Raw genomic sequence first — 16766 nt, 5'->3', positions numbered from 1 at the left:
GGTGGAGAAGTGACATTCATGCTGAGGTGAATGCCCTCCGGAAGTCCCCAGCCCAATTTTCCAAAGGACAGGATTTCCACCAGAAGTGGGTGTCAAAACGTATGCACAGAAGTGATTGGATGTGGGATTTGCACAGAGAACATGAGCACAATATGCTTCGATTTTAAGGGAAGTACTCTTTGGAATAATGCCTTTGGATTATTTTCTCCACTTTCTCAAGGGCAATTAGTGATCAGTGCTCGATGCTGGTCTTGCCAACAGCACCAAAACCCCATGAGAGAATAAAAACACCTTTCTCCTAGCACTTTTATGGAATTTAATGGAAACATAAATTTCTGCAGCTTCTACATCAAGGAGCTGATTCCCAATGTTGGTTCACATAGTGATTCAGTGGGAATCACCCTTTCTATAACTTATGAAGTCATACAGGACCAAAACAAGCCCTTTGGCCAACTGTGTCTATGCAAGCAATCGTGTGCCTTTCTATACTAACTGCATTCCCTGGCACTTGGCATGAACCTTCTCAACTGTTTCTCGGGTGCTTACTTAGATGTTGTGAGAGTCTCTGCCTCCACCAATGTCTCAGTCAGTGTGTTCCAGATTCCAACCACCCTCTGGTTGAAAACTCCTCCCTTACATCCCCAAGATTTATTTGCAATTGTGACATCCACAGCTAAGCACCATTTTTTTTTGTAGAAGGAGCCGTATTCAGGGGCTCAAAAGTGCTTTGAGATGTTGTAATATATTTAATTGTCGATACCCTGCCATGTATGGCAACTCTGAATAGTAAATGAAATTAATAGTGTAAACTACTCCTCATTCATTTGCAAAGAACTCCAAACATCCAAACACTAATGATACAATGATACTAATGATACCTTCCTCCTTCCCCGCCATGTAGGTCTGACATCAACTCGTGAAGATAGACTTAGTCTGATTTCAATATGTTAAAATTAAATGAATACACAGCATTGTTGGGGTGGAAATTCCTTTTTATTTAATGCATTTCATTTTATCTTTAGAGATTTATCATAGTTACAAATGCTTTAAAAACTAAGCAGATATTTGAAGTGATAGGAATGTTTCTTGGAACACAGTGATACAGGATGAAAATACTGGGGTGCATTGAATGAGGGACAGTGGTGGTTACAAGCTGAGCAGAGTTCACAAAGGCAGTTTAAAAGCTTCAAAGAGCGAGGTAGGGAAGGAGTCACGCTATTGTTTATCCAGATGTGTCTCCGGCCACAGAGATCATTAGTACATGACTTCCCCTTCCCGCTGCTGGTTGGAGTCAATTGCATTCTGTTCTTTCAAGGCATTTAGGATCAATTCCAGGTTATCAGCAGGTCTCGGGTTGCTGCTGCTCATCATCTGCCTCTTCCCAAATCGGCCTATTGGTCTCACCCCACGGTCCACGTACCAGAATGGGTCAATGTTGGAATCTGTGAATGAATACAATTTAGACTGAAGAATGTGGTGGTTACAAAAAAAGCACCAAGTGCTGTGAAAATCTAGTTTAGGTTAATGAAATGTATTTTTTCTTTTAGGAATGAATTTGGTTGCTCTGGGTGTGACCTTACACTGCAAAGCTCATAATAAATCAGAACTAGATGGATGCCATTGAATGAAAAATAATCCACAATAATGTAAATGGCATTATTGGGATAGTGTACATTATGGAAGTCTTTCCGTGAATTATGTGGAATCCCATTTATAAGGGATAGTTTGATCCTGAAATACTCAGAAAGACTCTTTCCCTTTGTTGGTTGGCACCACAGAAAGTGAACCCTATTATGACTGTACTTGTGTAATCCTCAGGAAAAATCCTGTAAACTCTGCCCTATGTCCTCGTAGGAGGTAAGCAACGCTGTAGGATAACTGAAAAGCTAAAAACTGTAGATTCTGGAAATCTAAAATGGAAACTGATGGAAATATTCAAAAGAATATAGAGTCAATGAGCAATGCAGCACGGATACAGGCCCTTCGGCCCAACCAGTCCATGCTGACCATGTTGTCCACCCAGCTAGTCCCAATTTCCTGTGTTCAGCCCATATCCCTCCAATGCAGGGCAAAAGTTAGCTTCATTCAAGGTTTGCATGTGTGTTGGTGAAAATACTGAACAGCTTTGGAGAGGGATGTGCAAAAGCTTCAAAACTGAAACGTACTGTATTAATTGGTAAAACAGATCAGCACTGGTATTAGTTGAGTGTGTAGTCATGTGGATAAAGAAACCCATTATCAATCTATTACTCACTGAATGACTTCCTGGCAGTCTTACCTGACTGAACAGTGTTGTGAAGTTCGATGTACATGTCACTAATAAAGAAATCTTATCTCACCCACCAAACCCCAGAGAGATGTTTCAAACATCCCAGACATGATTTAGGAATAGCAAATGATCCAAACTAAATATCAACGGGACTTTAGGAGAGTGGGATGTATGGAGTGACAGGAAGAGATAGAAAAGCAAATTACATTGAGAGCTTTAATTACATATTTCTCTATTAACATAATATTTTACAGATACTGGACCTGTGAGGGTGTTAAGATCACCTCATCCTCTCCCCATGCCATCATTCACTCTCTCGCTCCATTACACATTCAGTATGACAGATCCTCAAGCACATTTGGAAACTGGGTTACGTACTTCTGTTATTGATGTGATGGGTCAGCCCTCTGCTCTGGGCAGTGGAGGCACTCATGGACACAACCAGTAATGCAGTGCAGATGGCTATCAGCTGAACCTTCCTCCGCGCAACTTGCTGCTGATTCACGAAAGACTGGGGACCATAGAAGGTGCAGCTCGGCATTGTTGGATGCTGTGGACAGGCTGTGCAAAAAGAATATTTCATACAATACCCTTCATTAATTTAGCCAGTCATTTAAAACTTAAGTGTGTAGAAATTTCTTTCTGTAGAGTTGAGTCAAGTCCTTGGAATTCTCTTCTCCAGAGAGTTAAGGAGGCTGGATCATTAGAACTATTTAAAGTAGTGGTAGATACATTTTTGAAAGATCAGGGGATTGAGGGCAATGGGGATCTGGTACAGAAGAGGAGTTGAGGCTGGCATAGATCAGCCATGATCATATTGAATGGTGGGGTAGCTTTAAAGAGCCTGGTGGCCTCCTCCTTCCCCTAGTTTGTGTAGCAGTCATTGCAAAAATATTTTTAGAAAATAGTCCTAGGCTTTACACTGAAGTGTTTGCTAACCACCGCCTTTTTAATTGATTCATGCTAAGATAAGACTGTAGGTGAATTGACAACACACTTTGCAATCCAGAGTTTTCTTTTCCAAAGTAGTGGAATGCCAATTGGGTCATCATCAATGTGCCCAAGAGAAACAAGAGAAGGCCATTCAGCCCACTGAGCCAGTTCTGCCATTCAGTAAAACCCTATTTACATCTACCTGCCTTTTCCTCACATCATTTAATACCTCTGGTTAACAAAAATCCATTAATCTCACAGGTAAATTATCAATTGCTCCAGCATTAGTTGTTCTTTGAAGAAAGTTCTGAACCTCTGCCACCCTCCAGGTGTGGAAGTGTTTTGTAACTTCATTGGAAGATATGGTTCCAATGTTTATACCATACCCGAGCACTGGACTCCCCGACCAGCAGGGATAGTTCTCCATCTACCTTAGTTCCCCTTAAGCTTCTGAATTTCAGGGAGCACAATATTCCTCCCCACAGCTAGATCTTCAAAGACCTTGTATCATTCTGGTGGTGAGAGCCAACTAATTCAATTAACACAGCAAATCATAAATTGCTAGCAAATAACCAGTTTAATGTTCAAGTCCTTCTTTGTAGCAAAAGATATTCCATGAATTGTGAAGGTGCCTTGTGAAAATGGCTCCTCACCTTCAAGCTCCTAGCAAGTTTTGAGGTGTTGACAGATTATGCAGTGAAATATGAATTAAATTCAATACAAAGTTGTGGCAGGTACTTATTGACACAGACCCTTCCTGTAAAAAGAGCTATGACCCTGTATTTTTAATTCAACCCAGAAGAGATCAATTAAAACCAAAATTCAAATCCTCAGGTAGAAAATTTCCTAAGGCAATTTTTAAATTCTAACTATTTTTTTCTTCTTTAACTAACTCCCTTCTTTACACAATCTTTTTTTCTAACTGCACCTAATATAGCTTTAAATATCATTGGTAGACATTTGGCCCCATTGTACAAGCTCCCAGGTGCCCCATTGCTCCTGCTTACTCTGAATCCCGGCAATCTGTCACAGAACTGCTTCAGGCAGCTGGATGAGGAGGAAATAATCCAACAAAAGGTCCACACTCCAGAATCACTGCTCCAGCACATTATTGATCGGACTTTAACGAAGACTTAAATATTTCCATAGTGTGTGTAATTGTACATGTGTACATTCTGTACATTTACATGTGGAAAGCCCTCTACACCAGAACAGATTGAAAGATTCTGTCATCTAAATAAAATTTTGACAGATTTTTAGCCCATTAATACAGTATCCTCTTGAAGCAATTCCTGCAGGATGTGCCATACAATGCTGCATTGCATTTTACTCAGTTTCATTTATAGACTTCCTCCAATGACTATTCCCTTCCCACAACACTTCTTGCCCCTTCCCTTTTGCCCCTTCCCATCCCTCTTTCCTGGGACAGAAAAATTCCTTCCAGGTAAGCAGTGATTCACTTGCACTTCTACCATTCTATAGCATTCAGTGCCCCACGATGTGGTCTCTTCTACAAAGGAGAAACCAAATGCACATTGGGTGACCACTTTTCAGAACACTTCTATTCAGTCAGCAAGGGTCACTCTGAGCTTCCAGTTACCTCTCGCTTCAATTCTCCATCCCAATTCTGCATGAACTCCTTGAGGAACAATAGACAATAAAATTTCCATTAAAGCATATAAGGCAGATTAGCAAATCGATGCCACATTATGAACTCGTGGACCCAACTCTGAGCTCAACAGTTTGAGATTCTCAGCCATTCTCACTTTTACATTTCATATTTTCACCATTCATAGTTTTCTTCCTTAAGGTAATTTCAGGTAATCATTCTACCTCTCCAATTTACACTCCTTCATGTTATTCACTCATCCCTGCTTCCCCCGAAAGTCACTCCCCATGCATTCCCCACCTTCTCTGCATCTGAAAACTTGCTTTATCTCCACCCAGTTCTGTTGAAATACCTGCCTGCTTTTTTCCCTTCTCCACAGATACTCTGCTGAGTATTTTCAGGTTTTAACTGTTTATTTCATGGACTTTTTGGGGCATCTAGTTATGATGGTTATGCTATCAATTTGTTAAGTATTTCCTATGTTGGAAATTTAAAATACAATATTTATAGATTCCTTTGCTCATGTAAACCTGCCATGATAAACACATGCCCTCCCTGCTTTACATGACGTCCTGTCAACCAACGGTAAGTTGCAGTGGGGACTGAATGTAACTTGGACAGGGTATTTTGGGACCTTCTCTCCAGTGAGAGGTAATTTTACCTGCAAACCTGAACTCCGCAAAATTACAGCAAAATTATCACCAGGACCTCGGGGCAAAGTGCAGGATAGTTTCTGCAGGGACACATTGAACCCGCGTGGCTGTGCACACACCCCAATGTGCTGAATGATTATCTGGGGCAGTGGACAGAGACTTTTTCCGCCCTGCCACCATGCTAACAGTGCATAGCCCCGACAGACATTCAATAGCTTGTGTTACTCAGCATTAATTATCGAGGCGTTTAGATCAAGGACAACACATGCGTGATGTATTCGCTCGGAAGTCGTACTACTGATTCTAAGTAAAAAAAAACTAGTGATGGTCCAGACTGGCTGATTTCGCCAATCCGCTGCCGACATTTCAAACTGTTTCTAAAACTGTTTTTAAAAATCTGCGTGTGGAATAAAACGAAACGTAGGTCGGGCGGCGTCTGTGGAGAGAGAATCAGTTAACGTTTCAGGTCAGAACTGGAAAAGAGAAAACATGTTAATCGTGAGTTCCTCTGCAACTTAGACCAGGCGGCTCTCTCTCTTTGCCACTTGCAAAGAGTTCCCGGCCTGAAATGTTAATTGCTTCATTTCACACACCCGCTGTCTGACCTGCTGAGTGTTACCAGCATTTTCTGTTTATTTCAGGTTTTTGTTATTTTCATTGACTTTTGGGGAGCTTGCTACCTGTAATTTGGTGACCCTCTTTCGGACGTGAGGCGGTGATTGTACTTCTGGGGACCCTCTGCAAAGATCCGGCGAAGACCAGGACACAAAGAGACTGCAGACGCTGGAATCTGGAGCAACACACAACCTGCTGGAGGAGCTCAGCGGGCTGAGCAGCATCTGTGGGGGGAAAGGAACCGTCGACGTTTCGGGTCGAAACCCTGCATCAGGACGGTTCCTTTCGTCAATTGGTCAAAATGTCGACAATTCCTTTCCCCCCACAGACACTGCTCGGCCCGCTGAGTTCCTCCAGCACTTTGTTGCTCCAACGAAGATGAAGTCTGTCCTTTTGAAAAATGTGGGTCTGAAGGGAAATGTCCCGGCCACAGAGGCTCCCACCTTTCCTGACTTCTCTCGGAGCCGGCGTCCAGCGTGTTCTGGCGAGCTCCAACTGGAAGTTATGGGCTACAATCAGTCGGGTTTAGCTAGCTGTCCATCATGCGGACTAACTCTCTCCCCAACCTCTGACCGTCGGGGAGGTTAGAGAGTGGAAACTGGCATGTTAGCCGACACTGTTTTCCCAGTTATATCTGCACTTTTAACTGTTCATCACATGCCAGGAAAATACGCGCAGCTTGGTTACCCATTTACAAATGCTGGTCCCAAGTTTCAAAAAATCAAGTTCTGTAACATTTACCTTTGACGAACCATTCCCCAATACCCCGTGTCCACAATATATATCCACCTTTATTACAATTAATTAGCGATAATCTATTGGAACCGATTCCATCGACCTGAAATACCCGTCTCCACTGTTGTATACTTTCTGGATTTACTGATCTCTATTCCAAATAAAGCAGGCCTAGTGTCTGTTTTTTTTTAATCTTAAAATCTTTGGGAGTTTGCAATTCTAAACGAATCCAAAAATATCGATAACAGTGGTTGAGAAACACTGGCAAACCCCTACCTATAAGCCGTTTGCTAACTTGTACTGTCCTGTACGGTAATTCCAGTAAGTACACCTCTTCCTTACTAAATCCACAATTTCGATATATTCTGAAATTAGCCGGCCTTTTGTAAAGTGTTACACGGATTTTATGGTACTAGGTCCCCGCAGGTAACATTAACAGGAACTACCTTCGTTTAAATGCTAACTCTAACTGGGAGAATAATCTCGTCTGCCTCCACTCCCTTGGGACTGGCTGTCAGCTAACAGTTAGGTAATGCAAGATAAATATTCAATATATTCCAGCGAAGGCCAGTGACTGAGACAAAATCCACACAAACTCTTTCCATAGAATCAGTGGGGAGGCTTGAAATGCGAGTACAGGCGCTGATGGAGTTATGAGCTTAAATTCAAGTCCTAACATACTTGGTGAGATCTCGCTGTGTAAGAGACGGAAATAAAATTCTGCTGGAACAAATTCAGTCTTAACCTCATTACAATCAGTCGCCTTGATATCTGGTGCTTTGGAATGCGAAATGTTCCGAGCATTGCCTTCACGTTGCAGCTAGAACAGAAGTGGTTAGCAAAGTGGATGGGTAAATATTGGGCGCGAACGAACAAGCTGAGAAACTCAATTGAACGAGGGATGAGGCAGGTCTGCCTGGATGAATGGATTTGCCCATTGCATTGACTGGTCGAACGCAACCCGACCAGAGCCTCGTTATGCCGCTTGGACTCACCTTTCTCCAGACGGATTGGGTAGCTGATGTCGGAGCAGGAGGTCCCCGCTGACCTGTGCTGGGACATTTTATAGGTGAAGCTGCCTGCTTAGGGGGTGGACTTCCTACGTCAGCTCAATGGTTGAAGTTTCCACTGCGCCCAATTACGGGAGACTTAATGAGACTGGTACCTCTCGGTTGTGACACGTAGCACGGCGCTTTATCAGGGCCTGGGTGACAGGTGAACAAGCAGAGGAATAGCATTTAGAAAAGAAAAAACAGATTCAGAGGGGAAAAAAAACAAACATCAGTTAATGGGCTGTAGGTAGCTGAAGGGGGTCATGAGCCACAATTATTTCAGGCTGTGGATTCTGATCATAAAAATTCTCACTAATCTGAGCATTGTTTTTACTTCTATTCTCTTCTGTTTAGGATTAACTGGATCTCTCTCTCTCTCTCTCTCTCTGCCGTCACCCCCTTTTGATCCCCTTTTGATACTATAAAACGTATGAGAATGGGCCATTGGGCCCATCGAGTCCGCTCCGCCATTTGATCATGGCTGATTTATTTTTCCCTTTCAAGCCCATTCTCCTGCCTTCTCTCTGTAACCTTTGACGCCCTTATAAATCAAGAAACTATCAACTTCCACTTTAAGTATACCCACTGACTTGGCCTCCACAGCTGTCTGTGGCAGTGACAGGTAAGGGTTTTAACCCATTGAATCAAATATTACCTGCTGTCTTTAATTGCATGGAAAAGGCATCCCATAATCTTCCTTTTGTTTGTTTGTGATAAACCTGAAACATTAACTCTTTCCACAGATATTGTTTCAACTGATGAATGTTTCCAGCATTTTCTGTTTTAATCCAGATTTTCAGCATTTGCATTATGTATGAGAATGTTGCCAGAACTCCAGGCCTGAATTATAGGGAGAGATTGGGCAGGCTAGGACTTTGTTCCTTGGAGCATATGGGAGTATATCATCATTGTCATATGCCCAAGTATATGCATGCACAGGTGAACGAAAAACTCACTGGCAGCAGCATCACAGGCACATAGCATTAGAGACACAACATTCACAAGAAAAACATAAAATAAACATAAATCATACCTTATAGAGCTGACCTTACAGAGGTGTATAAATCATGAGGGGCAATAGATGGAATGAATACACAAACTTTTTCCCAGGGAAAATGAATCAAAAACCAGAGGACAAAGGTTTAAGGAGAGAGGGGAAAGACTTGAAAAGGACCTGAGAGGTAAATTCTTCACGGAGAGGGTGGTGAGTATATGGAATGAGCTGTCAGAGGAAGTTATTGAGGCTGGTACAATGACAACATTTGAAAAGACACTTGGGCAGGTAGATAGATAGGAAAGGTTTAGAGGGATATTGGTCAAATGTGGGCAAATGGGACTAGCTTAGATGGGCACCTTGGTCAGCATGGACAAGTTGGGCTGAAGGGCCTGTTTCCGTGCTGTTATTACTCTATTATTCTATTACTATGCTCTATAACACATGTTCAAATCCCTGCATGGTCTCGAGCTCACTGCCTCTGTAATCACCTCCGGCCCTCACCAAGTTACTTGCACCACCATCTTGGTCATCACTAATTTTGACCCCTCCGCTACTGATGGCCATGCTTTTAGCTGCTGAAGCTCTGAGCTCCAGAATTCTCTCTCCAAACCTCCCCACCTCTCTCACTTTACCTCTGAGACACTCCTTAAAGCCCACCCCTCTGACCAAACTTCTGGCCATCATCTCTGGTATATCCACAGAGCCATAAAGCATGGAAACAGGCCCTTCAGCCAATTGAGTCCATGCTGACCATCAATCCTACACTGATCCCATTTTATTCTTCCCACATTCTCATCGACTACTCGCAGATTCTACCACTCACCTGCACAACAGGGGCAACTTACAGTGACAAATTAACCTATCAACCAGCTCATCTTGGGATGTTGCAGGAAACCTGAGCACCGCGGGGAAACCCATGTGGTCACAAGGAGAATGTGCAAACCCCACACTGACAGGGTTGAACCGAGGCTGATGGAGCTGTAAGGAAGCAGCTCCATGAATGGACTGGTTTTAAGTTGTTTGAAAAGTCTCCTCTAAACAACCATTGAATCAGAATCAAAATCAGATTTATTATCATTGACTTAGATGACGTGATGGCTCAGATATTCTTAGCAATGGATGCCACCTTCTTGAGGCACCGTCTCTTGAAGACATTCTCGATGGTAGGGAGCGTTGTGCCCGTGATGGAGCTGGCTGACTCTACAATCTTCTTGTGATCCTGTGTATTAGAGCCTCTATACTAGGCTGTGATGCAACCAGTCAGAATTGTCTCCACCGTACATCTACAGAAATTTGTAAGAGACATTGGTGACATACCAAATCTCCTCAAACTCCTAACAAAGTAGATCTGCTGGTGTGCCTTCTTCGTGATTGCATCAATGTGTTGGGCCCAGGATAAATCCTTCAAGGTGCTTTGCTATGTTAAAAGTACAGCATAAAATTGCTGCTGCTTACAGTTCAGCGGAGGACTCAAGGGCTTCGGTTCGGAGGACTTCAGAGCAGCTAAGTTTTTTCTGTTTATCACTTTTATCAGGGTTTTAAGTGTAAGGGTTAGTTTTTTATAACTTTCTTTAGTAAGTGTTTTAAAAGCTTTTTCTAAGTAGTCGAGTGGACTGCGCAGGCGCGGCGCCGGCAGCTTAAAAAAGCAAACAGCCTATAGAATGGGCAGCGTCGGAGCGGGCAGCTGGGTGAGAGGGAGCAGAGTGGTCGGGCTTTGGCTCAAGGGGCTTCGGCGTGAAGGGGCAAGGAGGGTGAGTAGCTGGTAAGGTTTACCTGTTGTCTATTATAGATTTTTAGGTGGGATTAACTAGGGGGGAGAAAAACAAGCTGCAGCTGTTGGATGTGGGAACTCGTGGAACTTCGGCTCAGAGTTGATGAGCTGGAGTCGCAGCTACAAACACTGCGCAGCATAAGGGAGGGAGAGAGTTATGTAGACACGGTCCATCAGGAGGCAGTCACCCCCCTTAGAGCAGGTACATCTGAGGTTCAGGATGCAGATAGAATGGTGACTGTCAGGGGAGGGAAGAGGAAGAAGAAGTCAGGCAGGCAGACGGAGCAGGGAACCCCGGAGGCTGTTCTCCTCAGTAACAGGTTTTCTGCCTTGGAGGCTGTTGAGGGGGATGAACTGCAGGGGCCTAGCTGCAGTAACCAGGCCTCTGGCACTGGGACTGGTACTGCTGCTCAGAAGGGAAGGGTGGGAAAGAGACATGTGTTAGTGATAGGGGACTCGATAGTCAGGGAAACAGATAGGAGGTTCTGTGGCAGTGAGCATGAATCCCGGATGGTATGTTGCCTCGCAGGTGCCAGGGTCCGGGATGTCACTGATCGGGTCCACAGGATTCTTGAGCGGGAGGGAGAGCAGCCAGAAGTTGTGGTCCATGTTGGCACCAACGACATAGGTAGGAAGGGGGATGAGGTCCTGAAGAGTGAGTTCAGGGAGCTAGGCAGAAGACTAAGGAACAGGACCTCAAGGGCAGCAATCTCAGGATTGCTGCCAGTGCCACGTGATAGTGAAGGCAGGAACAGGAGGAGGTGGCAGATAAATGCGTGGCTGAGAAGTTGGTGCAGGAGGGAGGGTTTTAGATTTCTGGATCAGTGGGATCTCTTCTCGGGAAGGTGGGACCTATACAGAGAGGACAGGTTACACCCGAACCAGAAGGGGGCCAATATCCTTGCGGCTAGGTTTGCTAGGGTGGTTCGGGAGGGTTTCAACTAATTTGTGAGGGGGAAGGGAATCCGGAGGAGTACGTCAGAGGAAGAAGGGGATGGGGAAAAGTTAGATCAAACAGGTAGAGAGGCTTTGGGGAAGGAGAAGCAGAATACAGGCTATAAAAGTAGTAAGGTAGATGGACTGAAGTGTGTTTACTTAAATGCAAGAAGTGTCAAGAATAAGGGAGATGAACTGAGGGCTTGGATAAGTATGGGACACTATGATATTGTGGCTATTACTGAGACGTGGCTGATGTCAGGGCAGGAGTGGATATTGAATATTCCTGGTTTTCGGTGTTTTAAGAGGGATAGGGAAGGGGGGAGAAGAGGAGGAAGGGTGGCGATACTGGTCAGGGACACTGTTACGGCTGTGGAAAATATGGATGTTGTAGAAGGATCATCTCTAGAGTCCGTATGGCTGGAAGTAAGGAACAAGAAAGGAGCAGTTACTCTACTAGGAGTATTCTATAGGCCCCCCGGTAGCAGTAGAGATATAGAGGAGCAGATTGGCAGGCAGTGTTTGGAGAGAAGCAAAAAATAACAGGGTTGTTATAATGGGAGACTTCAACTTCCCAAATATAGACTGGAACCTGCTTAGTGCCAAAGGTTTAGATGGGACGGAATTTGTTAAATGTGTCCAGGAGGGATTCCTGATGCAGTAGGTCGACAGGCCGACTAGAGGGAATGCCATGCTAGATCTAGTTATAGGAAAAGAATCGGGACAGGTGAAGAATCTATTGGTGGGTGAGTATTTGGGGGACAGTGACCATTGCTCCATAACCTTTAAAATTGTCATGGACAGGGACAGGTGCAGAGAGGACAACAAGATATTTAGCTGGGGAAGGGCGAACTATGAGGCTATAAGGAGAGAACTTGGGAGTGTAAAGTGGGATGTCCTTTTTGAAGGGAAATGTACCATGGAGATGTGGTGATGTTCAGGGATCTTATGCAGGATGTTAGGGATAAATATGTCACGGTGAGGCAGAGAAGGAGTGGCAGGGTGAAGGAGCCATGGGTGACGAGAGAGGTGGAACGACTAGTTAGGGAGAAGAAGGTAGCATACATCAGCTATAAGCAGCAAGGTTCAGACAGGGCCCATGAGGAATATACAGTAGCGAGGAAGGAACTTAAGAAAGGGCTGAGGAGAGCTAGAAGGGGACATGAAAAGGCGTTGGCTAGTAGGGTTAAGGAAAATCCCAAGGCTTTTTTCTTGTACATGAAGAGCAGAAGGATGGCTCGGGTAAAGGTAGGTCCGATTAAAGACAAAGGTGGGAGAATGTGCCTGGAGGCGGCGGAAGTGGGAGAAGTTCTCAATGAATACTTCTCTTCGGTATTCACCGAGGAGAGGGGTCTTGATGACGCGGAAGGGAGTGCTGGTAAGGGTAAGGTTCTCGAGGTTGTAGATATCAAGAGAGAGGATGTGTTGAAGTTGTTAAATAATATCAAGGCAGATAAATCTCCGGGGCCTGACGGGATTTTCCCCGGGCTGCTTCGAGAGGCTAGGGAGGAGATTGTTGAACCACTGGTAAAGATCTTTGAGTCCTCGTTGTCCACGGGGATGGTGCCGGATGATTGGACGGTGGCGAATGTTGTCCCCTTGTTCAAAAAAGGTAGTAGGGATAGTCCAGGGAATTACAGACCGGTGAGCCTTACGTCTGTGGTGGGTAAGCTGTTAGAAAGGATTGTAAGGGACAGGATCTATGAACACCTGGAGAATCATGGACTGATTAGGGACAGCCAGCATGGTTTTGTGAAGGGAAGATCTTGCCTCACAAACTTGATAGAGTTCTTTGAGGAGTTGACGAGGAAGATTGATGAGGGTAGTGCGGTGGATGTGGTCTATATGGATTTTAGTAAGGCGTTTGATAAGGTTCCTCATGGTAGGCTTCTTCAGAAGGTCAGAGGCCAAGGGATCCAGGGAAGCTTGGCTGTGTGGATTAGGAATTGGCTTGCCTGTAGAAAGCAGAGGGTTGTGGTGGAAGGAGTGCCCTCGGATTGGAGGGCAGTGACTAGTGGTGTCCCGCAGGGATCAGTTCTGGGACCTCTACTTTTTGTGATATATATAGATGACTTAGATGAGGGGGTGGAGGGCTGGGTTAGTAAGTTTGCGGACGACACTAAGATCGGCGGTGTTGTGGATAGTGTGGAGGGCTGTCAGAACTTACAGAGGGATATTGATAGGATGCAGAGCTGGGCTGACAAGTGGCAGATGGAGTTCAATCCGGAGAAGTATGAGGTGGTACACATTGGAAGGACAAACTCCAGGGCAGAGTACAAGGTAAATGGCAAGGTACTTGGCAGTGTAGAGGAGCAGAGGGATCTGGGGGTTCATATTCACAGTTCACTGAAAGTTGCCTCACAGGTGGATAGAGCAGTTAAGAAGGCCTATGGGATGTTAGCTTTCATAAGTCGTGGGATTGAGTTTAAGAGCCGTGAAGTGATGATGCAGCTTTACAAAACTCTAATTAGACCACACTTAGAGTACTGTGTTCAGTTTTGGTCACCGCAATATAGGAAGGATGTGGAGGCATTGGAGAGGGTGCAGAGGAGATTTACCAGGACGCTGCCTGAATTAGAGCATATGGAATATGAGCACAGGCTTAAGGTGCTAGGGCTTTATTTACTGGAACGGAGGAGGATGAGTGGAGACATGATAAGAGGTATATAAAATATTGAGAGGAATAGATAGAGGAGACAGCCAGCGCCTCCTTCCCAGGGCACCAATGCTCAAGACGAGAGGGCATGGCTTTAAGGTTATGGGTGGGAGGTTCAGGGGAGATGTCAGGGGGAGGTTTTTCACCCAGAGAGTGGTTGGTGCATGGAATGCACTGCCTGGTGTGGTGGTGGAGGCAGATACATTGGACAGGTTCAAGAGTTTGTTGGATAGGCATATGGAGGAATGTGAGGTAGAGGGATATGCAGGAGGAAAGGGTTAGATAGTGTGAGGGTGGTTTGATGGACGGCACAACATGGTGGGCCGAAGGGCCTGTTTTGTGCTGTATGGTTCTATGGTTCTATGGAAATGCTAACCTTGTGTCGATATTTATGGAGTAAATGTGACCGGCGTGGAACTTGCAGGAGCTGCAATGAACTGGTCAGAAATCCCACATTAAACCTCTTCTCACAAACATACTGAAGAGTGTAAATGCACAGTAATTAGGAACATGATTTCTTTCTGCTAGGTATTCCCACTGCCTCAGGACTGTCATGCAAGTATGTAATACAAAGGCAACAAATCATTTGACACTACTTCCAGAATCTCATCAGATTCCTTGAAAGACGTCAAGTCACACGAATTCACTTGCCTGTCACATGGCCCCTTGATAATTTATGAGGGCCTTTTAAATTGGCACTTCACAAATCTTTACTACAAAATGTAGATGACACTCTGTCAGAGGGTTTCTTGATTATATCACACTGCTAACATATACGTATACACGTATATATGTGTAACGTGCTAACATATACATGAGCATCCTGAGGTGCTTGACAGGCGCACTGTTGTCTGAACTGTAGGACTGCGTTGGAGAGAGGTTTCCTGGAGTGTTTTAGATGAGAGAGAAGCAAAAGAAGGCTATTTCCAGAGGCAGCTGGAGGCTGGAGAGATTCAAGTTACAAGGTGAGAATTGGAAAGGTGTTGAAAGATTGTGGCCTGATGAAGGTCACAGTAATAGGGAGGAGAACGGTTGGGGGGGGTGGACCGAGAAGTTAGAAGTTATTAAATTGAGGCATAGACCAGGTTGGGAGACATTGAAAGTAACATGGATGGTGGCTGAAGGGACTGCACAAACTGAGGCTTCACTGAACTGTGAAATGCAACATTAACAGAAACATCTGAAGGTGTGAATTAGAAGTTTGGAACTAGCTGTGACTATGTCATTTCATTTAAACATCTATGATTCAACAGTACTTTGGCAACCATCATCATCAATTATTGGTTTCAGCTCTGGTCTGGTGCTTGGGATAGGAACATAAGGGCATAACAATACAAGCAGGAGAGGGCCACTCTGCCCCTCATGCTTGTTCCACTCTCCAGTAAGATTATGACTGATCTTTTACCCTAGTGCCCCTTTCCTGCACTAACCCCACATCCCTTGATTTTTCAATGTTTACTTAATGACTTGGCCTTCAGAGCTCTCCTGGGTCAAGAATGCCAAACAATTCATCATCCTCTAGGTTAAGGAATTTCTTCAGAATGTCCTGAATGTCCCATCATTTATTTTGAGAAGTGACCCCTGGCTTTTGGCACCCCACCCAGCAGAAGTGGCAACCCCTCATTCACCATCAAGCCCCATACGAGTGTATGTTGGGGTGGTGCAGTGGTGCGACTCGTAGAGGCGCTGCCTCCAGAGACCCAGGCTCCATCCCAACGTCCTGTGCTCTCCATGTAGAGTTTGAACGTTCTCCCTGTGACCACATGGGTTTCTCCCGGGTGCTCCGTCTTCATACCACATCCCAAAGATGTGCCTGTTGGTGAGTTCCGTGACCATTGTAAATTGTCCATAGTGTGCAGGTGAATGGTAGAATCTGGGGGGAATAAAACAAATGGGATTAGTGTGACTGGATGGTTGATGGTTGGTACTCAAGGACACTAGAAAACAAGAGCAGGAGTAGGCCACTTGGCCCCTTATGTCTGCCCCACCATTCAATATGATCATGGCTGATCTATACTGGTCTGTCTTCTGAGCCATTTCTCCATAACGTTCAATTCCTCGACCTTTCAAATATTTATCTGTCTGCACCTTGAATATATCTAATGATCTGTCTTCCATCACCCTCAGGAGCAGAGAATTCCAGAGATACATTGCCCTTTGAGAGAACAAATTTCTGCGCAGGGATTTGAACATAAGTAGAGTAATAGAATCATGCAGCACAGAAACAGGCCCTTTGGCTCAACTTATCCATGCTGACCAAGATGCCCATCTAAGCTAGTCCCATTTGCCCATGCTTGGCCCATATCCCTCTAAACCTTTCCTATCTTCATACCATCCAAACATCTTCTAAATGTTGTTATTGTACCAGCCTCTACCACATCTTCTGGCAGCTTGTTCCATTACCCACCACCCTCTAAAGGGACTAAAATATGCATGCATTGATTTCACTACAACAAATCTCCCTAAGATTTTTGGAACAGATGTTTAAATATATTAAGATAGAGACTGAAGGACTTCACCGTCTTCACCTTCTGGGAAAT

General features: G+C 44.6%; 1 protein-coding gene across 1 annotated transcript in view; it reads left to right on the top strand.

Annotated features, from left to right (window-relative positions):
- The window catches only part of LOC127570976 (rab effector MyRIP-like), a 380937-nt gene extending 374724 nt beyond the window's left edge, over positions 1-6213 (top strand). Inside the window, exon 17 of the mRNA XM_052016945.1 lies at positions 6106-6213. Coding sequence (XP_051872905.1) covers positions 6106-6175 — 70 coding nt within the window. The 3' untranslated portion in view covers positions 6176-6213. The remainder of the gene's footprint in view (positions 1-6105) is intronic.
- Positions 6214-16766: the final 10553 nt, after the last annotated feature.

This window comes from Pristis pectinata, chromosome 5, assembly GCF_009764475.1.
Source record: "Pristis pectinata isolate sPriPec2 chromosome 5, sPriPec2.1.pri, whole genome shotgun sequence".
In the NCBI taxonomy this organism is placed as follows: domain Eukaryota; kingdom Metazoa; phylum Chordata; class Chondrichthyes; order Rhinopristiformes; family Pristidae; genus Pristis; species Pristis pectinata.
The sequence above is the reverse complement of the archived record's forward strand: the minus strand, read 5'-3'. Positions and strand labels throughout refer to the sequence as shown.